The sequence below is a fragment of the Bombyx mandarina genome, chromosome 18 (genome assembly GCF_030267445.1).
Source record: "Bombyx mandarina strain Sakado chromosome 18, ASM3026744v2".
NCBI lineage: Eukaryota > Metazoa > Arthropoda > Insecta > Lepidoptera > Bombycidae > Bombyx > Bombyx mandarina.
The window spans coordinates 8,947,028-8,974,027 of record NC_143224.1 but is presented as its reverse complement, the minus strand read 5'-3'; the positions used below and the strand labels follow the sequence as shown (position 1 = coordinate 8,974,027).

Sequence of the window (27,000 nt, the reverse complement as noted above, 5' to 3'; positions counted from 1 at the left end):
CTACCTTGAGACGTGAGGTCTAAGACTCAATTTTAGGAGAAAATAACAGACTGTATCCTCGTCCTTTTAAGTAAAAACGTGTGTTTGCTTTCCTACATATATATATAACATGTATAACATTTGCACTTACTTGCGACACAAATTAATCATTCTAACAATTTTATTGAGTACTTTGAGTGTATTTTCAAGGAATTATAACACGTTATTGTGTGGATTAATCAGTTGATTGAATTTGTTCATTATGTTGGATCATCATAAATATACCTATATCTCTTCAGCGATTTTGCTTTGGATTCTTTGCTTACCAAATCGATGGTGGCCTAAGGGCTCAACTACGAGCGGACTGGTTGGTAAAATCACGGGCTTAACCAGAAAGAATTGCTAACACTGACCCTAGCAAGAGAAGTTTTTGTGAAGTCGTCGTGGCCTAGCGGATAAGACGCCCGATACATTTATGTTGAGCGATGCACCGGTGTTCGAATCTCAGGCGGATACCAATTTTTCTAATGAAATACATACTCAACAAATGTTCACGATTTACTTCCACGGTGAAGGAATAACATCGTGTAATAAAAATGAAACCTGCAAAATTATAATTTGCGTAATTACTGGTGGTAGAACTTCTTGTGAGTCCGCGCGGGTGGGTACCACCACTTTGCCTATTTCTGCCGTGAAGCAGTAATGTGTTTCGGTTTGAAGGGTGGGGTAGCCGTTGTAACTATACTTGAGACCTTATAACTTATTCTCAAGGTGGGTGGCGCATTTACGTTGTGGATGTCTATGAGCTCCAGTAACCACTTAACACCAGGTGGGCTGTGAGCTCGTCCACCCATCTAAGCAATTAAAATAAAGCAATGTTTCGCTGAATTTACCACCGGATCGAAATTGCAACCCGCTGACAAGATACCGCGATAAATTTAGCGGGTTAAGATTTTTTATTAACAGATCTACAATGTGCCAAACCGAATGTGTGGCTTCGTAAAATTTTAATGGAATATAAGAAAAATAAATCATCATAGTGCGATAAACTATTAATATCACAAAAGCTATATGCATGGTACGAAATATGTTGTCGGTTTTTTTAAAAGCAAATTTTTCACTACCATTTCCCGTACGCGATCTCTAGTAAGCCGCTAAGATTTCCATTTAAACAAAGTTATACGGATAATATAAGAAAAGAGCAGTCCAATTTAACATAATCACTGATATTAACAGATTAACATTATTACTGGTGGTAGGACCTCTTGTGAGTCCGCACGGGTATGCACCACCGTCCTGCCTATTTCTGCCGTGAAGCAGTAATGCGTTTCGGCTTGAAGGTTGGGGCAGCCGTTGTAACTATACTGAGACCTTAGAACTCATATCTCAAGGTGAGTGGCGGCATTTATATACGTTGTCTATGGGCTGTGAGCTCGTTCACCCATCTAAGTAATAATAATAAAAAAAACACAATGTATTGTTCGTTGATAAACAGTTTTATTGGTACGTCCAGTGTTTACAAGATCAGGTTTTTGTAATTGGCTTTGCGACTATCTAGCTAGGCGTTGCGTTTTATTGGTTTCCTATCGTAAATCACGAGGTCGCACACATCACAAAATACGTGTTGTGATGAACAAATAAATACACGAGCAGTTTTTCGTGAACAGTATGGAATAGTATAAAATGCTACATTAGGCTGGAACCACACAAAATTTAATTAAGGATCTTTAAAACGTTTCAGTGTATGCTAGTTACTACTATCTATTGATAATAATATAAAAATGAATTGCTGTTCGTTAGTCTCGCTAAAACTCGAGAACGGCTGGACCGATTTGGCTAATTTTTGTCTTGAATTATTTGTGGAAGTCCAGAGAAGGTTTAATAGGTAAATAAATATGAAAATTCTCGGAATTAAATAAAAATAATAACCATTTTGTTTTTCCTTTGATGTGTCCCCCGTCGGACGGATTCCTTTTGTTTGTTTTAAGTTTATTTTATACAAAAGCTTAGGTTTTTTATTTATCGATTGGAGCACTACGGGTCTGCTAGTTAGTAATAAAAAAAAACAAGTCAAATATATTTTTCTTTAAATTATAATACATATTGGATTATGTTATAAATTCAACGAACACAAGAAGCAAAATACAAAAACACATAAAAAAACTAAGATATACCCATATTTTAAGTGGGAACTAATAATAATAACTGGGAACAAATCACGCACGGTCATCCGGACCCAATTTAGGATTCCCTATGTCATGTGAACTAGAGACTGACATACATATTTATTTACGTTTAAATATATACTCATAGAGATAATAAACATAGAAACAAAGAGCAAACAGACATGTTTATTACACAATGTTTGTCCGATTTGGGAATGTAACCCACGACCCTCGTTACAACAGTCAGGGCAGCTAATTACTGCACTACCACTCAGTCATAGTCATATTTTAGTAAATATTTTTTACATGGCTTAGTAAAGAAATATAACGAAGAGTTGCTGAAATTGTAGTCGTCGTGGCCTAAGGGATAAGACGTCCAGTGGATTCGCATCTAGCGATGCAGCGGTGTTCGAATCCCGCAGGCGGGTATCAATTTTCTCAAATGAAATATGTACGTATTAAATGTTTGAGATTGACTTCCACGATGAAGGAATAGCATCGTGTAATAAAAATCAAACCCGCAAAATTCTAATTTGCGTAATTACCGGTGGTAGGACCTCTTGTGAGTCCGCACGGGTAGGTACCACCACCCTGCCTTTTTCTGCCGTGAAGCAGTAATGCGTTTCGGTTTGAAGGGTGGAGCAGCCGTTGTAACTATACTGAGACCTTAGAACTAATATCTCAAGGTGAGTGGCGCATTTACGCTGTAGATGTCTAGGTATATGCTCCAGTAATCACTTAACAACCAGGTGATAAAAAAAATTAAAAAACTATAACAGTTTTCATCAGTGTGGCAGCCGACTATAATATCGTAGTGTATATATTGTTTAAGAAGATCTTACGAATTTTATATTATGTAAAACGATGAGTCAATTTATCTAGAAAATGATGGCTGTATATCAGAGTAAATAAATATGAAATAAGCTATTTATATCCGTGTGGTATATGTATTTTGTAATTGTATATTAAATCCCACATACTAATGGTTTATGCAATGATAGCTTCTGACAGCTATTCCACTTGTGTTCAAATGGATATCTACGATCTTATGATGGTACAGATCAAGTTTTAATTAAGCTTAAATGGTAAAAATAAAATTGTTACTTTATGTATGTAAAAATATTATATTTATATCTAATATTTATGTATAACTAGCTGACCCAGCAGACTTCGTAGTGCCTCAATCGATGAATAAAATACCTAAACTTTTGTATAAAATAAACTTAAAACAAACAAAAGGAATCCGTCCGACGGGGGACACATCAAAGGAAAAACAATATTGTTATTTTTATTTAATTCCGAGCATTTTCATATTTATCTACCTTTTAAACCTTTTCTGGACTTCCACGAATAATTCAAGACCAAAATTAGCCAAATCGGTCCAGCCGTTCTTGAGTTTTAGCGAGACTAACGAACAGTAATTCATTTTTATATATATAGATAGATAGATAGATAGATAGATAGATAGGTAGATAACAATTTGTCCTAACATTTTTCACTCACACAGAAGTGTACAATATGAAATAGCTTTCACTCTTAAAATATAAGTTACATTACTAATGACTGTTTAGAAATTCGATTGTTTTTGGTTGTCGAGATGTAAAAACGAGCTCAAGACCCACCTAGTGGCTATTGTAGTCCATAGACTTAACTTACGTGTTACCAGCCAATCTTGATGCGTAAGCTTGAACACGCCAATGTTTTAATGTGAGTGATATAGCTTCTCAAAACCAGTGTGCTGAGTGCGATTTTCTTAACGTTCTCGATAGCGTAAAAGTTAACTCAAATTTGTATGGAGTTGGAACAGCGCCCCTAGCGTCAAACGTAGGCAAACGTTAAGCACAGAGAACACAGGAGTACTTCTCGGCAAAAATAAACTGAATCGTGATGGTGCGGGATTACGAAACGTAATAATACTAATGAAATTAAATACTGTAATATAATATGAATAAAAATTAATTTAAAAGACTCCTGTGGCATGTACAGTTTAACTTTAGTTGATTGCGCTGAAACCCTTTTAAAAATGTATCGACGGTTTATCAGGCCCATTATGAGTTGATACGTCGTAAGCGAACAGCGATCTGTTTTATTTCAAAATAAAATCTCTTTGTACCTCCCGACAAAATATAAATTAATTTTAAATTATCGCGCCCAGCAACAGTATCGCCTCAGTGGTTCCCTTCTTCTCCCTTTGGTACGTTATTTTAAAAACACATATTATTTAAAGAGACAGACTTTTTGCAAAAACGAATTCGTCGTTGACTATTGGATAACAATCTGGCAAATTTATATCAAGCTATGCGACTATTCCCAGGTTTCAAATGCAGCAAAAATTTGCAAATGTCAGTACAATATTTTCTAAGGGATTAAACACTTAATACATGTTCACGAACGATTCACAATGAAATAATAATATCGTGTAATAAAAAAAAAAAATAGCCATATAAGCCTATATGGATCACCTATTTCTGCCGAAATTGGGATAACAGTCATACAACCTGTCTCAAGATATCAAATTAATATCACGTGAGACGTCAAATGGTGTACACGCTTAAAGCATTAAAAAAAAACAACATCGAAATAATTTGTAAAGTGAGGTGGTAATGAGAAACATGTGGATATCTCTTTTGCACACCCGCACTTTAATGGGTGTGACGTCACGAGCCATTATGTGTAGTCTTGTTTCTGTACTTCACAATGACCTCCACAAACAGAACTAAAACGTTTCTAATATATTTATTTCTGAACAGAATTAAAATACTTTTGCCGTTTTTGTTGTTAGATTGAATGGCGTAAATGGTTTTTTTTCTATTTTAAAATTAAACAAAAATTAGATAAAATTCCCATTTACCTAAAGGATGTAGCAAAAATGTTTCGGAGTTAAAGAGACGTTGATTCTTTATTATCAGAGTGCAACTATGTTTTCACATGAGTCTAACTAAAAACACAAACTATACTTCAGCTGTGAGCACACTAAGCTGTTTTCTGATCATTTGCGTTGCATAGCGCGCAACTCAAATAGCTATGTTAGTTCATTTTCATAATTATTATCATATCTTAAAATGCAAAAAGACAACGTCATAAAATTTATTAATAGGTTTTCAGAACCGCGTTAGTATTATGCAAAAATAATAAATCCTATTTATGGGTCGAGTCGTATCTTGTTATAGCTTTAAAACTCACGTAATAAAAGTTATGTATTTTTCAAGTACCTTAAAGCATCGTTATATGCATATTGAATAGGTATTGTTTTCAGTTTCTCGTGAAGCTAGTACATAGTTATTATGCGGTCGTTTATTTTCCTTTTTTCACACGTTGATGCTCCACCATAATGGCTAATACGAAGTATCTGGGAAAGGTCAAAGGTAAATTAGTAATTTGTTTTTCGCGATTTTTTGGCTGGGGAAACGAGCTTGCTGCCCACCAATTAGATGGGTGGACGAGCTCACAGCCCACCTGGTGTTAAGTGGTTACTGGAGCCCATGGACATCTACAACGTAAATGCGCCACCCACCTTGAGATATAAGTTCTAAGGTCTCAGTATAGTTACAACGGCTACCCCACCCTTCAAACCGAAACGCATTACTGCTTCACGGCAGAAATAGGCAGGGCGGTGGTACCTACCCGTGCGGACTCACAATAGGTCCTACCACCAGTGATTACGCAAATTATAATTTTGCGGGTTTGATTTTTATTACACGATGTTATTCCTTCACCGTGGAAGTCAATCGTGAACATTTGTTAAGTACGTATTTCATTCGAAAAATTGGTACCCGCCTGCGGGATTCGAACACCGGTGCATCGCAACAACGAATGCACCGGACGTCTTATCCTTTAGGCCACGACGACTTCAATAGATTAATAGAATTCACATTGGAACAACGGCTATCCCACCCTCCGAGTAAATTGCTCCGTGATACAAATAAGTAGGACATTAGTATATATTATATGCTCGTTCAGACTCAGACAATGCTCTACCAGTGCTTTTGATGAATAATAAAGGAAAGAGTTGAGGAAATTAAGTTGAAAAAATTTGAGTCAATACTAAATTCATGATGAAATAAAAGTAGCATCTCTAAACAAGGCCGAGATCGACTGTTTTTTTTTTTGTTACTAGACAGAATGTTTACTTTCATGTAAGATTGTAGTCAAAAGACCTACAAAAAAAGAAACATACTTTTCATATTGACACTTTTTTCTCATGTTCAGTAAATTTTAATACTATCTGTATGTACAAAGCAATTAGAAACGTTATCTTACAGCTCATAATAAAAAAAGTAAATAGAATAATAATATAATGTATCAGAAATGAGTCGACTATTATCAAAGCCGGCAATCTGACTTTTGGACAATGATTGGTAAATCAGAAAAACGAATTATTGACTTTGTATTCCATTGGCAGTCACAAAACTCTTCGGAACGACATCTTAGATAAATAACAGGTTAACTATTAACCTTTATTTAATGCAGGTTTTGAACCGTATTCTTTGAAGGAGACGATTATATTCAAATCAATCTGTATTGACAAATCAATAAATTTTTTTTGTCCAAATGCACAGATTGCCACCTTTGATAATAGACGACTCAAATATCGTAGCACGATTTTTGTAGTATGTGGGCGTCAAATTGTTCATATGTTTGAATTGCAAATTTGCTGTCTCTCTACACGGCAGACGAAAATTGAGTGTACGAACAATGCCTTGCCAAACTTCCTTTGTTCCTTGTAGGTACGTGCGCACGTATAAGCAAATAATATAATGTGGCGCCGATATAAAAAGGGCAAAGCTTAGTTACAGATGTGACATTTCATGCTAAAGTTAACCTCCATAAGTGAGACTGCTACTTATCTACACCTCTATAAGCGACAGTCGAGCTTTATTTATTTATATTATTTAGGAGTCCAGGAACAAATGACAAAAAAAATTACAAATTTAGCATCTGCTATTTTATGACTCATTCTTAACTTTCGTGGAACTTCTTATCATTGTTTTTGTATTTTCTCGTCAATATTGAACCTATTCTATTTCGTGAAATTAAATAACGTTATTATTTTATCGCATTATTTTCGAATGGACACGTGCGCCTGTGTACCGTCCTGTTTGTCAGACTTACTCAGTTTATCGTTAATCAATTGCGAAGGAAAGTTCTGATCTGCATCATGTCGAAACGGAAAATGAAAGTACTGCCATTAAGTGATAAAATTAAAATAGTGAATGCGTTTGAATCCGGAAAATCGCGAAATAAAATTCAAAGAGAGCACTAGCGAGAAACTCGGGTTAGTGAGAAACCTCTATAAGCGAGAATGAGATTGTGCTCCCTTGAACTCTCGCTTATCGAGGTTTGACTGTATATATTTGAACTATTTTAGTTTTGGGTATATTACACGGTAAAGTTTACAATACTTATAAGTTGTTTCAGAAACTATGTGTGAGAAAAACATTTTAATGAATTCCTATTATGTATATATATTGAGAATCATAAAACAATAATGAAATTATCTACTTTTCAATGTAAACACGATTGTGAATTCGTGATCAGTTGTGTAGTTCAAGAACGATCGAATTATCTGATGGCAAACTAGCGTCTGTTGTTTTATTCAATTACATGTGAAACAAGAAAATCATTCATTCATTAATCAGCTTACGTTATGCTGGCAGTTTACCATATTTAATACTTGTGTAATATTGTCTCATAACAATATTCAAGGCTTCAGCCATACAGAGATTTTATGTAAACAGATTATTAACATTTTCAAATTCGCATTGATTTCAATATTACGTGTTCGAAACTTAAGGTAATAAAATTCCTGCGAAGAATAAATTTTATTATCACATTTTACAACAAGAAATAGTAAGTTTTTATTCATAATTAACTATAGTTTAATCTTTGATGCGGGGATAGCTTACGTTTGTGTGAGTGAACTCTGCGAATGCGAACACACCCACCGAGACGCGCCGAATTTACGAACGATAGTTTTTGCCCGCTGTCGAGTGTCAAGGACGCACGCTTCTGTTGCTAACGCCACAGGCGAGCACGATACAAACGTGTTCGCGAGACGAAATTTTAAAATTACTTTTGAAAAAAAGAAAAAATAATCAGGCGTCCCGTTCAAGTTTGTTCGCAAAAACGATTACATTGAAATCTAATCGTATTAATATTGTTTAAGACTTCTCACAGAATGGTTGGAACCCATGCGTTTACGGAAAAGATTAATTGTCTTTGTGTATTGCGCAGAACTTTCAAAATTATGATGCACCTTCTTGGTTTTTGCTTCGTTGTTGTTGTATCACTTTCCATGTATCGTCCTGCTCTGAAATTAAATACTCTTTTCAGTATTTGAAGATAGTAGCTCTCTTACAATGATATCTACTGTGAATAAAAATTTAAAATAGTGCTTAGCGGTAGGTAGCGAAATTTTCTACTCTGGCATTGCTTCTGTACACTAGGAACACTAATCAGTGTCCTTCGGGATTTAATGGCTAGTAAAAATTAAACTTTTCGGATAGTACAAAACCCTTAATAATTAGTAAAAGGAGACTTCTTACACTGCCAGCTACTGCAAACATAATATGTGTTTTTCAATATTAAGCTTTTCATGTATTAAATTCATCGATCAATAGGCTTAATACAAAAAAAATTACAAATGCTATTAGTTGTATGTATTAGTTGTATATATGCAATATTTTATATGCATAATATATGCATAATATTATATGCAATAGTTCTAAAAACAAAAATGATAATGGATACTTATACCTAAAAATAAGACTGGAAACGAAACCATAAACATATTTTACCTAATTCAGTGGAAGTAGCAATTAAGCTTCGCAATTAAAATAAGAAAAAATATTTCATCAATTAGCATATTGATTTGATTGACTGGAACGAATTCATAAATATTTGGTACACTTTCAATTTTTTATTAATTAATATGACCTTTTTTCAAACATGATTTTTATTGAATCAATATGATAAAAATGTCGATATTAATACTTGTCGTAAATAACGTTATGACTTCATGTGGTACGGTTGCTTCGAATTTGAAATTGCATCAAAAACGGCTGGTTAAATTGGATAATTTGACTTTTCCATTATAAATTATGAACAGACGAATACACAACTAGACTGAAGCATATTTGACAAACAAAACGGTTTTAAATCTAAATTTTACTTTAAAAAAACGTTAGAAAGTACTTTACAGGTTTTTTTTAAATGTATTATTAAAACTAAATTTAAACTTACATGCAGAATGTTCTTGTTCATTTCAAAAAACATTAGCGAGTTTGATTGTACAAAACAAAAGCCTCAAAGCAATTATCTACATGACAAATTTACCGAATTTGTACGCGGTCGGCTCTGACATTTTAATTAATGTTGTTTGGTTTCCTTTTCAGATTCAGATAGAACTTGATACTGTTCGACTAATCTGTGGGTTTTACAGAATGAAGTTATTAGTTCGAGTCACGAATTCTTAAGGAACTTCTAATGAAAAATACGTCAGCAAGTATCCCATTTATTTAACAATTCAATGTACACAATGAAAATGTAGACACGTCAATGTATCTGTCCAACTCTAATATTATATAGGCCAGTGTCTTCTGAAATGAAAATAAAAGAAAGTTGAAGTATTCTTAAAATTATAATTCTATATAATATTCAAAACTAAATATTCAACACTAATTTTACAATAAACAATTGTGACACTGGATAAAGTGACAAATTTATATTTCCAATTAAATTATGAACTGAGTTGCATTTAAAATATGACTGTGACAGTAAAATTACATCTATTGTTACGCATAAGTTATAGATTAGGCCTCGGAACAATGCAAGTTTTAGCTTGACTCATTTTGTTTATTTAATCGAATGTTGGAAGGGATTTATATAAGAAGTAGGAAAATTTTACAAAAATTGGGAGCTTCGAGCAAATAATTAAGAAGGAATTTAAATAATGTAAAACTCCTTTTTTTCATATGAAGTAACATAGCATGATCTAAAAGTGATTTTGAAATTTTTATAGTTTTACCCCAGGCTTTATTCAAAACTGGGTCCAATCTCATATTCCATTTTGACCTTCAACAACGACCGCATTCAACGAGTTTGATTTGGTTCTCCGAGATTCTTTTATAGGTATACTAGCGACCCGCCCTCGCTTCGCTTCGGAAACATTAAAACACACATGAAACCAAAAAAAAAAAATAAAAAAAAAATAAAAAAAAGTAGCCTATGTTCATCGGGGACAATGTCGGCTTCTAATGGAAAAAGAATTTTTCAAATCGGTCCAGTAGTTTCGGAGCCTATTCGAAACAAACAAACAAACAAATCTTTCCTCTTTATAATATTAAGTATAGATTGTTGAGTGAGACATTGAGGTTATTGAAAATTAATTGATAAAGTAATCAATCAGTCCCAGTGTGCAAAGTCTAGGGTGTATTGGAAACGTATATTGTCTTATTCCAGTTTTACCACCATTTGACAAATGATGTAGGGTCGAATATCAAGGTCTTTTTTTCCCTACCTAAGCTGATAACCTTGAGTGGCTATTTCAGCGTAACCTTAACTAGTAGGTGAGCTCTCGGGGCTCAAACCGGAGTGATGTTAACACTGACCCTAGAAAGAGCAATGCTTCGCAGAATCTACCACCGGATCGGAAACGCGACCCACTGAGAAGATCCGGCGAGTAACTCAGTGGTTTGAAGAACGATCGTGACGTTAACATTGTCTGTGAGCTTAAATTACAGCACTGGATATAATCAGATTTGGAATGCGCTTTACCGTCGATAAATGTATAAACGATGAAAAAAACTTTAATGAGAATCGAATAATAAACAATAATAATAATAAAGAGCACTAATAAAAAATCGTAACCGCTAAAAACACAATTTGACCGTCAAAAGATTCCGTAACAACGTAATCTGAATTGAAATTTGTTGTTTCCGTTCGTAAATAAACGTTGGCTGCATTGTTTTTTTAATTCCGAACATGGCGGTGTTAAAAATTACGTCCTTCTCGGCACAGTGAATAACAATGAGAGGCTTGTATCCCCTACGTTATTATAAAACTGTTCGTTCACGTTACATTAATCTGTCACAAATTTTTGTACATTACTACTAGTGGTTCCGCAGTAGTCGAAATTCGACTATAATTAATTGAAATTATAAGTTTCAACATTATTATGGTCCTATTGTTACAAATTTCGCCAAGACTACACTATAGACAAATACTCGTAATATTAAAGATAAACAATACTAACCTATTTTCAATTTGACTACACACTTTAAGCAATAACAAAAGTTTGACAATAAGCAAAGAGTATATGTGTGTGTGTCAAATACATGGTAGTGTGTGTAATGTTTTCTTTATTGATTTAAAGTATCTTTTATGCCTTATTTTAAGAAAATATTAGCGTTTTGCACTTCTTCTCTATATTCTCTATAAGTGTGGCAAATTTCATACTCCTCCGTCCGCGCAATTTTTGTAAAAAGGGATACAAAGTTTTTGCTTCACGTATTAATATACATTATAATTTTATAGATTGCTTCCTTGGTATCGTCGCTGAATAGACTATTAATCATTTTGTTTCCGCGTTTCCGTATCTCTGCGTTGGATCGTGTTGCGTTTTGTACACGATCAATATTATGAAATAATTTATTGTTATTGAATTCAAATATGAAAATTATCTGCCTCGTTTCACAAAATTACCTTTTTTCATTATTCATATATTCTATATCTTCTTTAATCTATAAATATCTTAACACGTTCAAATTTTATTACTATTCTTTTTTTAAGTTTTTTGTTTATGTCGGTCCTCGTTCCTTCAATTGATTTCTATATTGGTTCCATATTTAAAAACTGAAGTTCAAATACATTCCAAGCCATGACGACTCTTATAAAATAATGTCAGCCTTGATAACCGGCGAAACAGTGTGAGCGGGCTTGACATTTAATATTATGTTTTTTAATATTTTTTCTATATTTACATGCATTTGGATAATTTAATGAAGCTACTTAGTAATATTATTAATTGAAACATAAGAAATAGTTTTTAACGAATATCTCCTCAAGTTATGCATATTACCAAGTAAAATTCGAGTTTGAAAATTTTAATATACCTCATAATATGTGACTTATTTTTTAGGACCAATGTAGCAATTTTGTGGGTTTCACAAGTGCACAGTTATCCCAAATAACATTTTATTACTAAAAATTTACGGATTCGAGCGTTTTGTACTAATTAATTCCAGAGAATTCATCACTATACCTAGAATATACCTTAAATACATACGTTTCAGGGATTAAAATTGATCAGCAAACCAAAAAGTAGACTGTTGTGTGTTTTGTAAGCAGCTAAATCATGAATAATCGAAATAGCAACTATGAATAAGTAAATGAAAAAAACTTATTTTTTGTGCCTTTAGCTAAGTTTAAAGCAATGTTATATAAATTACGATAATCATGAACAAATTTACTTAGAAAAACGCTATTAACTAGGCACATAAAACGTTATTACACAGCGGGTGCGGTCGAAACTAGGTCACCCATTTCACATCACTTCAATAACAAAAAGGCGTAACGATTCGTTTTCGTGTACATTTGTATACTCCTTCAATTCTATGTCACTTGACCCCTTGTGCTCAGCTTAACATTTTTTCATCCTTCCCTTTCACTCTTCCATCATTTATGATTTGAGGAAGAGGGAAAAAACCGTAATAAAACTTTCGAGAAAGCATCTCAATTCATAACTCCGACTTCACAATGAATGTGCATATTAAATTTCCTTTATGAATGCGTTTAAGGAATTTAAGATGTGGGTTTCTGCCGTAGTATACAGTGTGTACAACATATTTTATAGCATCATAAAGGTGCAGCTTTTTTTTATTAACATACATGTTTTTGTGTCAAAGAAGAAAATATGCACTTATATGAAGTTGTATAGAACGTTGAGCCATCGAAATATTTTTTGGATAATCTATATATTAAGACGTTAAGCAAAAACTTTATATCCCTTTTTACGAAAATTGAGCAGACGGAGGAGTATGAAATTTTCCACACTTATAGAGAATATAGAGAAGAAGTGCACAATGCTAATATTTTTTAAAAATAATGCATAAAAGCTACATTAAATCAATAAAGAAAACATTACGAAAACACACGCATGCATACTATTTATTGTCAAACTTTTGTTCTTGACTTCTGTTGTCAAAATGAGATTAAATATTGTTTGTCTTTGTTAATATTTTTTATAGTGTAGTCTTGGGGAAATTTGTGATTATAGAAGTATAAAATACAATCATAATAGTGTTCAAACTTAAAATTCCAATTAATTATAGTCGAATTTTGACTACTGCGGGACCTCTAGTAAATCCAAAAAAACATATCCAAGACAAACCTTTAAGTAAAAAAATGAGCGTGGGTATTCAGTATTTACGAGATTTGTCTTTTTATGAAAACGAAATAAATTGGTTCGACGCTATTATAAATTTCAATTTGGCAACACCTAAGGTAGATCCCACGCAAGGCACAGCGGATACAACATACTACGTAGGTATATTTATTTTCCCGTTTTGGGTCGACTTGCGGACGTCCTAATACCAAATGGTTGCAGTTAAATCAGAGAATGCCAGGAAAAATCTAGCTTGTTAAAATTTAATATTTAAAATCAAGGCTGTACATGCTTTTACTATACACGAATCTGTTTATCTTAGAGCAAAAAAAATCGACACATGGATTAATTTGCAGCAGATTATTCGGAATGTTATCAAGGTAAATCTCTGAATAAAAACTATTTAACTATTGTTAAACTCTTGTCCTGTAAGATATTAGGACGCGATCTGCTCTTTAGTCCTATTAATAAATAGTAATAATTTTCATTTATGTTGTTTTTTAACTAAAATATCTTTGCATAATTATGTCCAAACTTAATTTGCATATTCAATATATAAGGAATTCCGTAGCTATTTAAGCCCACGTCGACAATGTCATAGCTTCATTCAAACAAATCCCGAACAGATATTATTGCAAGAAAGTGCACCTACCGCTATATGTGTAATCTTGTTGATTTAATTATTTTAACCTTTAAATGTTGATGTTTATAATATGAAAATCGTCAATAAGGCGCAGCGTGTTTGCCCACATGTGTTTCACTTGTTCTTCAAGCAACCGTCTACCGATGTGTCAGAGATTTAACGTTACGTAAAATATTTCACATGTGCAGTAAGAAGCTTGAAATGGGTGCGGTGCGCCTAAAAAAATAAGAATAATCATTCATACACAATTGTTTGTGTATTACTAATGAGTTAATGACTTTCAAAGTCGGAGATGTATATGTATGTATAGTTTTAAGCTTTATAAAGCTTATTGAAAAAAGGAAAACGTATTCTTGTGTCCTAGGATCACAGTTATTATCGTTATTCAAAAAAAAATATAGTGTGATTGAATTTTGCTCCTCAAAATTTTGAATCATTAACTGTTTCTGCTTAATACTAACGGAGCGGCGTCATAAGTAATTTACTTATTATTATTACTGATAAAATGATGTATTCGAAAACAATACATGTTGCGGTTTACCCATTCTGTCTGTGTGCATATTATTTTCCCAATATATTAAATACGTACGAAGAACACAATATATTTGACCTTGGCTGTTGTTCATTTCTGACAAATATTTATTACTTCGTGGCGCATTTTCCTCGGGCTTCGCGACTAGAATGAGTAAAACCGCAGTATCTAGGTTACACAGGCTCCGTGCTTTATTGTGTATACGTGCGACAGATATGAGATACACTCGTAGATAGAGGCCAGGTCAAGGCGCATACCAGCTTTCGACTCCGCCCGTTTACACGGATCTGACACAATAGGCTCCTGTTTGATTCGAAATTCGAATATAATGCTGTCATAGGCATGGCCTAATTATGCGGCTTCACACTTCAATTTCCATATAATGTTGTCTAGTATCTACATCTATGTCGGAGAGCACGTTAATTGACTAATCCATGTACGTCCTTGCATTCGGTCGAGTTAATTCCCGACGATACCGCGCCCGTTCACGAACCGCGAACAATAGACGCGTTACACGGAAGAGCGTTAAAATTAAGCCGTAAACAAAAAAAGCGCGTAGTTTGAATTTTATGGCCAGCATTCAATTGGGAACTGTAAAAAGCGTTTTATTGGAGCAGCATCCTGGCTGTGGGGCCGGGATTTTTCGACGGGTATAATTAAAAATTTGGTCGCTTCGGTAAATCCGTAGGGCGTCTCAGATCCATCTGATGCCAACGGGAAGTCCACTGCCTTTAGCTACTACAATAACGAAACCGCCACAATTGTTTTTTAATTTTGATTCATGATCGTTTTTTTTTTGTTACAGGTCTAATTACAAAAGTTACCCGTGAAGACTTCTGTTAGAGGAGACTTTCAAGTGCCATTCGTACCCAGTTTACCAGACAGTGATCTAGTGATAGTGTTTACCCGTGATATTTAGACTTAGTCTAACGTGTTAGTACCAATAATTTTGTTTGAAAAGTTACCAAAATAAATAAATAAAAAGCAACAAAACTGGCTCCTTACAAGGATATAATGAACGCAACGAGCATGAGCTCTACTATACCGACAATTAAATGTGAGGATACTTCGCCATCGCCGGTTGCTTTAGGATCTGATGGAGAAAGTGGAACGTACAATTTGAGTGTTAATGTGAATCTAAGTGCTGCTATGATAAACATGTTGACCGCCGAGGGAACAAATACTACGCTTCGTACGCCGGAGATTGTAAACGATGTCATCACCATGACAAACCCCCTGGACCAGTATAATTACGAAAAGAATTCCAGTTTCAAGGTAATTAATTAGTAATTAAATTTATTTGCAACTAGCGACCCGCCCTCGCTTCGCTTCGGAAACTGTCATTTATTATTGATTTCTCCACTATTTAATGGATGTTATTATACATATAAACTTTCCTCTATCTATTCTCTATCTATTAAAAAAAACACATCAAAATCCGTTGCGTAGTTTTAAAGATTTAAGCATACATAGGGATATAGTAGGGATAGAGAAAGCGACTTTGTTTTATACTATGTAGTCAGGGAAGTCTTAAACTAGGCTGGGGCCCTTGGGCACACAAGAATTTGAGGCCCTTTTGGAAAGTAAAAAAAGCGAATGATAATAACATTTTTTTACTGAGTATGAGACCATTTATTATAAGTAATCAAATACAGTATGATATAATATGTCATTAATGATATTAGAATGCTCCTGGTTTTTTGGTTAAGATTTCGATAACGGTTTCTTTCGGGATTTCTGTTGAGCAAAATCTTCTATTATATGCATATTATATGCCTTGTAAATACCTTCTGATTACTGATTCGTGAAAAAGTGTAATGTGCCCGACAAAAATGTTTTGAGAATAAACGTGTGCGAGAAATTGTCGGTCTTTCGGGGCCCCCTGAGAATGGGGGCCCTGGGCACGGGCCCCGTGTGCCCTTATGGTAAAGACGGTATTGTATGTAGTGAAGAGTAGCGTTAAAAAATTAGAGTACAAAAAATGGGACTAAAGTTTCTTAATTCAAATTATATTGGTAGGCAGCGGCTTGGCTCTGCCCCTGGCATTGCTGACGTCCATGAGCGACGGTGACCACTTACCATCAGGTGGGCCGTATGCTCGTCTGCCTACAAAGGCAATAAAAAAAAATAAAAATAATAATAATATTGGTATTAAAGTGTCTGCGTTTAAAATTATTTCTTCAAAACAATAATTAAATTGTCTGTGGTGAAAGATTTTCGTTTTTTAAGTCCAAGTTATAAATATATTTTTTGTACACATACCAAATTAAAAATGTAATGCAGTAGTAACATTGTCGATGCTCATGAGTGACAATGATAAATTTAGTTTAAGTTGATCAAGATAGCCTGTCCTTCGGTGACAATAAAAATAGAACTAAGAATTTAACATTTAATTTAAAACTTTCAGTAGCGTAAAAATGTATATTTTATATGTATGTATGTCTTTCTTTGTACAGATCGATTTAGGGTAATCTAAACGCTAACTAATAATTTAATCGGTCAGTAAATAAATAACTTCAATCGGTTCTCATTGTCGATTCTTAGAACAGTACGCAATCGCAATGCAGTGCATCCTTCCCGCGCTTAGGTCACATCCAACCTCGTCTAGAATGTAAATAAGCGTTACAGGTATTTTGAGCTGTTGCCAACATTGAAACCACATAACCCGACCACGTGATCCCTTCCCCCATATAATCATTGGATAATACTTTTGCTGTCATCATGACAATTGGGACAATGTATGCAAAAACATAACTGATTTTTGTTGTTGTTGTTGTGCTGACGTGCTCACGGCTCCCCTGGTGTTATATGTTACCGGAGTCCATAGATATCAAAAACGTAAACGCGACCTTGAGGTACGAGTCCTAAGTCCCAGTTTTTAGTAAAACGGCTGCTCAACTGTTCGAATCGAAACGCGTTAATTGCTTCACGACAGAAATAGGCGGGGTGGTCGTACCTACCCGTGTGGGCTCACAACATGCCCTAACACCAGTGAATTGTAATAATCAGGGTATTTGCACTGCTTAACTTCCAGATCAGGCTTAACCTTTGTGATCGTTCCAACGACCTGGCTGTTCTTCGAAAGAATACTACTAACTGAATAAATTTATATCGTCGATCATTATGATTTCTTGATTTGAATCTTAAAGTAAAATCTTCGATTCTTTTATTATTCCTGTACATTACGCGTTAGCTGTTTGCTGAGTTTTAAATTAGTACAGCCGATGGGTAAGCAACATGAGGTCATGCACCTATTGCAGTCGATTTACACGAGAGAGCTAGACTCGTCGGCGCCGCAACACTTGATATCTGGTTATCTATATTTAGTTACAACACTATCTGTCTTATCGACGGCTGATGAGTAAAATCAGGGTTGCCGAATTTTAGTTTTAAATACTCCCGCGCAATTCGTGATTGTCAGCTACTGAGCTTTTGAAAATGTATTTGCGTTAGATATTATATTTTCCAAGTACCTACCTCGTGATCATGTTTTAATAAATTTTATGAGATTATTACTTCAAACTTAAAGTATTTGTCTAGCGCATACTGGACTGACTGTGATTAGATTCGTGATTTACTGTAGGAATACATGAAAAGCGAAAGGTTGATACTTTTAGGTCTGTAGTAAATTTTAATTTTTGTTTCATTTTTTTCACTTGTATCTTAAACTTGTATCTAGTCTATGCGGGTAGCCCTACACATACACAGTGATCTGGACAGACACGATTTAATCCAGTTTTCTCAGGAAAAACGTCAAGGCTGAATTTAGGTGTTGGATCACTTTTAGAAATATTGTGCGGCATCTGCTAATTAGAAGTTAATCGATACCTAGTTCGCTCGGCATTTTCATTTTCTTTTCGAAATAAACAACAAAATAAAAAAAAAACTACTTTAAATATATTTTTTTATTTTATTGTCATTAAGTTTAAAAAAAATACAAATTGTACATTGCAGGATAGATGACCAGTTTGTGCACTTGACAGAATCTATATATTAATACGTGAAGCAAAAACTTTGTATCCCTTTTTACGAAAATTGCGCGGACGCAGGAGTATGAAATTTTCCACACTTATACAGAATATAGAGAAGAAGTGCACAATGCTAATATTTTTTTAAAATAATGCATAAAAGATACATTAAATCAATAAAAAAAACATTATACACACTACATACCATGTATTTGATGCACACATGCATGCGTACTATTTATTGTCAAACTTTTGTTCTTGACGTCTGTTGTCAAATTGAGAATAGATTAAATATTGTTTATCTTTGTTAATATTTTTTATAGTGTAGTCTTGGCGAAATTTGTGATTATAGAAGTATAAAATACAATCATAATAGTGTACAAACTTACAATTCCAATTAATTATAGTCGAATTGCGATTACTGCGGGAGCTCTAGTTTATTTATATTCGCTGTTAAAGTTTCTCGATTTAATATATCAAAAGAGAGAAATGAATTCCCACACATGCGAACGTTAATTTGTCATTGCCCTTTATTGCTAACTAGAATGTATATATTTGTTGCATACTAAACAATCCAGAGCGGAAAGAAAACAATGGGTCATGTACGGCTAATTGTATAATTGTGCTATAAATTAGAAAAGCCCAATGCGACTAGTGATCACCAGACTGTTACGGGAAGTAATTTAGTTGAACGCGTTTAATACTCAGTTAGTTATTCGACATCTCTATGTAAAAGTCCACTGGCATATTATGAGGTACTACATACATTTTACTGGTGGTAGGACCACTTGTGAGTCCGCGCGGATAGGATAGTCGTCGTGGCCTAAAGGATAAGACGTCCGGTGCATTCGTATCGAGCGATGCACTGGTGTTCGAATCTCGCTGGCGGGTACCAATTTTTCTAATGAAATACGTACTCAACAAATGTTCACGATTGACTTCCACGGTGAAGGAATAACATCGTGCAATAAAAATCAAACCCGCAAAAATTATAATTTGCGTAATTACTGGTGGTAGGACCTTTTGTGAGTCCACACGGGTAGGTACCACCGCCCCGTCTATTTCTGCCGTGAAGCAGTAATGCGTTTCGGTTTGAAGGGTGGGGCAGCCGTTGTGACTATACTGAGACCTTAGAACTATATCTCAAGGTGTGTGACGCATTTACGTTGTAGATGTCTATGGGCTCCAGTAACCACTTAACACCAGGTGGGCTGTGAGCTCGTCCACACATCTAAGCAATAAATAAAATAAAAAAACACCAGGTGGGCTGTGAGCTCGTCCACTCATGTAAGAAATAAAAAAAAAGGTACATACGGAGACATGTGAGTTCGGTTGTCGTATATGTGAAGTGTAATTAACGAAAGAGCTTAGCCCGGTTAGAGCTTCGGAGTCTTGGTGATTAGCAGATCTTGTAAAATGTACAAAAACAGGTACCACCCTCTTGCCTCTTTCCTGATAAATAAAAAATCCGTTTTGAGGATTGAGATGATCACACATAAATTTGATTTGTTCGTGGCTTCAGTGACTGCTTATCAACAGGTGACTCTGTAAGTTCGTCTAACATACATCTTATTATCTTCTTTCTTCTTATATAAATAAAAATGAATTGCTGTTCGTTAGTCTCGCTAAAACTCGAGAACGGCTGGACCGATTTGTCTAATTTTGGTCTTGAATTATTTGTGGAAGTCCAGAGAAGGTTTTAAAGGTAAATAAATTAATGAAAATGTTCGGAATTAAATAAAAATAACAATTTTGTTGTTCCTCTGATGTGTACCCCGTCGGACGGATTCCTTTTGTTTGTTTTAAGTTTATTTTATACAGAAGTTTAGGTCTTTTATTTGTCGATTGAGGCACTACGAAGTCTGCCGTGTCAGCTAGTCTTAAATAAAAAGATAAAACATAATATTGCTTATGGTGATAATGATGTGAAGGCTATGTAATAAATAGTATAATCGGTTGCGTTTGGCCAAATCGAACTCATTTCCCTACGTCTTTTCAGAACGGAAGCGGAAATGACTCCAACTCTTCGATGTCTAATGGCTCGTCGGCCACATCACCGTCTTCAAGCACTCCGCCCAGCATACAGAAGGTAAAATCATATAAGGACAAACTCATTTTGAAAGTATTCATGGTACACATGAATTTATTAATCGATAAACTTTTAAAATTAAGCCTTCGTTTATTTATTCATTGAAATAATAGTTACAATAATTACCTTTTTACCATCATAATAATATTTTCTTAAAATATTGATAATCACCCGAGGTCAGAATTTATTATAAAAAGTTATATAATGCCTTCACAAAAAACGTTCGAGGCTTAGTCTATTAGTGTTTTTTTTTTCATATTGCTCTCTTAGTACATTGTTCGGAAAGCAACAATAGATGTATTTGGATACAAAAAAATTAAGACATCGCTCAAAACTGTATGACGTCTCGTAAAAAACAACTTCACGGCCGTTCTGATTTCGCTCTGTGTTATGGTAGACGCCTAATTTAATTATCCTCATTCAAAAACGTCTGAGAATAGATAGAACACATGAATTCGTACCTCGTCTGATAGACAACGAAGTGTTATGTAGCACGAAGGCCCGTGGTTTGTGGTATTATGCTAACTTGACTAACTTTGGGTGCGTTTAAAAGAATATGCAACTAAGGGTAGTTTCAAAACATTAAATACTTTTGTTGGGTCTATTTAAGCACATTGGCATTGAACAAACAATTTAGATAATAATATGAATAATTCCTTATTGAATATTTACAGATATCAGTAGACACACTCATGAATACTCATTAAATATCTTTATTTAAAGTCAAAACAATTTCTTGTTACTTGATATTTGAAATTCACATTTTAAGGAAAAAATTTGGATCACAAAAAAAGTTATACAACCACTTTTATGATTACTTTTCAGCAGTCTAAGCTGGTCTTTTTTTAGTAGTCTTACCTAATATACCAGACTAAGTTGCGTGAGTAAACCTCGATCTATCTTTGCATTCTTTAAAACGATTAGCATTATTTGCGGATCAACAATTGGCAAGCCGCATGCAATCAAAACATATTTTCAACGTGCAAAGCTATCTAATGAGTAGGCTTCTGTGACCTCGCATTCAATTAGCATTATTAGCGACCTGCCTTTTGAATAGAACGAATATTTTGGCATTCAATTCTATACCCACACTGGCTATAGTATAAATATTGATCAGATTAAAATGTTTTATCGATAAACGAAATAATTTGTATCTTCTGCGAAACTGTTCTACGAGGCAAGGCTTTGTAATTACTGGTTTAATTATCTGTTTAGGTACTTTGTCAATATTTCGTCACGTTGCCATAATAAATCGATGAACTGTGAGAGAACGCAATCGAAAAATTTATGTATACAATAGGTACAAAGATTATTCTAGTATCTTCTAGAAGTTCAATTATTTTTATCAAATACTATTGGTTTCATGAATTTGGGTTGATGCCATGTAACATTAACGCAATCTAGGTGTTGCATTTAGTGTCACAATGAAGCATGGCTTCCAGATAATGGCCAGATGTTGATTTTTCTAATGCCTATCCATATGATATGACATATCATTCAAACGAGGCTTGTGGAGAGTACCTAACGGTAGGCAGCGGCTTGGCTCTGCCCCTGGCATTGTTGAAGTCCATGGGCGACGGTAACCACTCACCGTCAGGTGGGCCGTATGCTCGTCTGCCTACACGGGCAATAAAAAAAATGCCTTTTTTAGTTACACTAAACTGAACCGCGGAGCGCGTCGTTGTTCTGCAAAAGATATTATAAGGCTATATGTGTGTAGGTAATTAATATTACCAAAGTTAGTAATCATAAATTATAATCTGTAATTACAATCTATGTGCGAATAAGTTTTATAATTCATTCGAGTGATTCGTAATTGAATATTTCTGAATGAAAAAATGTTTGAATGTGATTTTAATATTGATACATATTTTCCAACATTGAACAATTTATTATAGTAATTCTCAATAATAAAGTTGGATAAAATGCAATTATGCATTTTCGTATCGCCATACTTTAGCATTAAATCTTAGTCCTATTACTACTATTAAAGTCTTTTATAGTTTATCAACAAAAAACTACTAATTCTTGAAAATACTCAGTTTAGAATCTTATATAATATAACGGGTTTTATTAGTGTCTTTAAATCGTCAACAATTTAGTGTGGCGTTTTGTTTACCACGATATATCTTCGTTATAAAATTTTAGTTTATTTATTACTTGTACTTCAGTCAAACGTAATTTTTAATGTGTTTGTAATATTTTTTTGTGCTTATTATGTCAGTTTATTTATTTCATGTGGTTAACGCTAACGCTACACTTGCAATGTAGTACATCTTCTATACGACCTTGATGAAATCATCACATCGAGGTGAAGTGACCGTGAATCACGATATTAAAAAATACACGCACGACCCACACATATTAATTCACCGGGATATAATTGTAAAGTTTATAGAACGCATTCGCACTCATTAAGCTTTTATAATGCAAGAATGGAACAGGTATAGTTTACAATGTTACGTAATGTTTATGAGGACCTCCGATTTTATGTAGTCGATGATTTATTTATTGCAACGGTTCATTTAAACGCTTTAAACATGTAATTATTATGAAGCGATGGGTATTAACTTCTGATGTATTATTATTCAGTGGAGGCTCCTTCAAAATTACATTTATATCCGTGATTTTATTACAGCGGAGCGATGTTAAGAAGATTACTAGTATGACGATTTATTATTTAGCATAACAGAGACTTATGTAAGATTTTCTTAAAAAAATATATGACATTTGAGTTAATTAAAACAGAACACTCTCGCAGAATATTATTTTTGAGGTTTTAGTTGATTTTAAGTTTAGTCTTTTAGATATGTACCAAGTAGTTCTATTGTTCACGGCATTTCTTATTGAATTGTAACATTAAAACGTTTTTCATTCATTTTTCAGACGTGCTCGGAACTTATCAAGGCTGGCCTGAAACTGTCCATTGAATCGAAACGCAAAATGTCCGGTAGCGATACAGACGTCAGCGTGAAACGACTCAAAAAGGAAGAAAGCGATGAAGATTACGATAGCAGTCACACGCAACAAGCCAAAAATGAAGGGGTAAGAATTAAACTCTTAGTTACCGTTGCATTAGGACCAACGCTAACTTTGCAGTTTCGGTCGATCGACTGTAAATACCTTGAAACTCTGGCGGATGGACGAGGATTTATTGTAAGCAGCAACCCTTGGTTACAGAACAACAGGACGACCGATAGCCATCAGGAACTGTGTGATCTACTTGACTCAATGTATACGGGAAAGGTAGGAATGATTCGTAGTGACGGTCGGCCGACTTTACACTGTTTTTATCATTTATAAATGTGTTTTTAAGAAGCGCCGCGTAGAAACAAGACTTGGCAATCTAATCGCCAGTCTATGATATTGACTAATCCAAGGTGAAACTGTTGAACAGTTAATATTGTTATTTGGATAATTATATATAAAAAACACTTAGTTATAAACGAATAATATAGGATTTAAATGAAAGTGAAGTTGAAGGCTATAATTTTTCTTAGCAGTGTTAATGGAGAAAGTTTGTTTGTAAATAGAAATTGAATGATTATTAAATAAAAGGATGTGTGGTATCGTGGGACACCGGATAGGAACGAAGTTCCTTATTATAAAAATATTGATTTTAAGTTTTATTCGAGGTATAAAGAAAATAATTATTCGGGTATACATTTTTTATTATGATTTTTTTATTGATTTTGGGGAAGCTTAACGACAGAGGGAAGATCTTCCACCGAGCGGTTGATATTGCTCGGTAGACCGACGGTCCGAGGTTTATATGATTTTCTCATGGATACCATTATCAAAACTGGGCTAAATTGAAATGAGACCACACGGAAAGCGTCAGCATTCTAATAAAAAAAGAATCATCAAAATCGATTCACCTAGTCAAATGTTATGAGGTAACAAACATAAAATCTTACGTTACGGACGTTTTTTTCCCGGTTAGGGTACCCCTCTGCATCGTCCCATAAGGAACTTCGTTCCAAAAAAACTAGTATGGAATTAAAAAAAAAATACACGTGCTTAGTGCCTTAAATGTTAGAAACATTACTTATCTACACTCGAACCGGTACAGCTGAGGTCTGCACTCGACAAAAACTTAAAATCATTGAATACCTACGGTTCGTACCCGTTAAGGCGGTGGATTGCGCTGTCAGTCACAGTCCATTCATAAATCAATCATAATCAATACGAGTATTGTCAACTACTGGCGTTTTTAGATCGTCACAAATTAAATGCTAACTGAATCTAGTTCTAAACTCAGCTATCTTCGAACTGGGCAACAAGAAACAATCTTGATAATGATAAGCTCAGGTAATTGAATAGAAAGTTGTTTTTATCAGCGCAGACAGTAAGATGGTTTGTTGTGTAGAATACAACACCCGGCGGGCTGTAATTCATTTGCTTGTCTCCAACATATTAAAAACTTAAAAGTAACTATTTTAGCCAATACATAAATTCATTCTTATGTATTTTTTCCGATTTGTCTATTCCTCTTAGTTTTACCACTAATTCGCGATACAAACAACGAAGAGTAATATTAATTAACCGCAGAATTCTGTTTCATTGAAGATGTTCTATGACTATTAGTTCCTAGGAGTCATGTTCGCAATTGTGTCACATTAAAATTTAATTTAATTTATAACAATATTCTATCCGCATACATAAACGCACGTGAATAAAACGTTTATTGCATCACGTTTTGTTATCCTATGTTTATATTAATATTATAGAGCTCAACGCCTACATTCTTTAATCCTTGTCATAAATAGTCGATCTTGGAAACTAAACAGCTAATAATATACCAGCCATTCGTGATGACGTACATTTTTAAATATCGATTTTCATTTTGGTTTTTGAATTCATCGTTAACTTAAGACAGCTTTAATTGATCCGAATGAAGAATCGATTTTATCGATACGATCCTGTGAGATGGTACATTTTGCTGTCCACAAAATGAGGTGCCATGGTTTAAAGGAAAACCTTTAACTATGCACGAATGATTGCTAATACTGGTGGACTGTTGCATTCATAATTCAACGGTTCGATTGAAGTTTTACGAGCCGACGAAGAAGGCATCGCAAATGTAGACATGGCAGGCACTTCACTTCCTGAATTTGAAAGGCTTTGGCATTGAGAAATTATATGCATATCGATTACGTGGGTAGGCTGCAAGGAGTCTATTTGAATACGTTCGGTTTTACAAATTTAATTTAACCAGTACTGTCTTAAAGATCATTTTCATTGCGTTTTTATAGTGGAATTGTTATATAGAATCGACAGTTTATCTCTATCAGAAGGGTGGGGTAGCCGTTGTAACTATACTGAAACCTTAGAACTTATATCTTAATGTGGGTGGCGCAATTTGCGCTGTAGATGTCTATGGGCTCCAGTAACCACTTAACACCAGGTGGGCTGTGAGCTCGTTCACACATCTAATCAATAAATAAATAAAGTCGTTAGAGAGCGATCTTCCCCAAACCAATTTTAGTTGTCATATAGATCTTCTTTCAAAAATATCTCATGGTCTCGTTTTTTTTTTTTCGTAGCTCACACCGGAAGACGAAGAACGGAGGCGGCGTAGAAGAGAACGGAATAAAATCGCGGCTACAAAGTGCAGAATGAAGAAACGCGAGAGAACCGTCAACTTGGTCACGGAGAGCGAGGTCCTCGAAAACCAGAATATTGATCTCAAAGCACAACTGAAGGTACTACTTTTTTATTTAGATTATATTAATAATACATCTTATTACCCACTGCTTCAAATATAATTTGCTTGTCGAATATTTATTTATGTTCAAATAAAATGTATCTAAATCTAATCAGTCGTATGAAATATCTGGTATTTATTTTGTAACTTCTACGTTCTACGATTTAAAAGCAAAGCAGTACTTAAAGCTTGGACAAGGCTTCTGGTTTGCAAAGTACTGCTTTCATTTCTGGGTCAGAGCTCCCAAATCTTGGCTTGGTCATCGACTTGGATGTGTCCCTGGCGTTGCTGATGTCCGTGAGCGACAAAGACTATTTACGATCAGGTGCATTGTATGCTCGTCTGCCTAAAGTCAAAGAAAACAATAACAAATTACATCAAACATAATAATTTCTTCTAAGGAGAATGGACAAAATGATTTTTTTTACAAACACGTATCCGCTCAAGGTAATTTAGGTGGAAACATTTCGGTGCATCGAATTATTTTATCAGCCGTGACGCTAGCAGTCACTGATAACGGTAAAGTCAAGTAAC

The 27,000-nt window shown here is 34.4% G+C and overlaps 2 protein-coding genes across 3 annotated transcripts in view; both read left to right on the top strand.

Annotated features, from left to right (window-relative positions):
- LOC114240896 (uncharacterized) overlaps window positions 1-6,735 on the top strand; it is a 173,394-nt gene extending 166,659 nt beyond the window's left edge. Inside the window, exon 6 of the transcript XR_016324559.1 lies at window positions 6,474-6,735. The gene's annotated coding sequence lies outside the window, so the exon portion shown is untranslated. The remainder of the gene's footprint in view (window positions 1-6,473) is intronic.
- Atf3 (Activating transcription factor 3) overlaps window positions 1-27,000 on the top strand; it is a 69,959-nt gene that overhangs the window by 39,513 nt on the left and 3,446 nt on the right. Inside the window, exons 2-6 of one of the 2 annotated variants that reach the window (XM_028171678.2) lie at window positions 15,508-15,977; window positions 20,670-20,759; window positions 23,646-23,804; window positions 23,940-24,005; window positions 26,306-26,464. In XM_028171678.2, the coding sequence (XP_028027479.1) occupies window positions 15,717-15,977; window positions 20,670-20,759; window positions 23,646-23,804; window positions 23,940-24,005; window positions 26,306-26,464 (735 nt within the window). In that variant the 5' untranslated portion in view covers window positions 15,508-15,716. The remainder of the gene's footprint in view (window positions 1-15,507; window positions 15,978-20,669; window positions 20,760-23,645; window positions 23,805-23,939; window positions 24,006-26,305; window positions 26,465-27,000) is intronic. The other variant, XM_028171681.2, reaches the window with a different exon arrangement.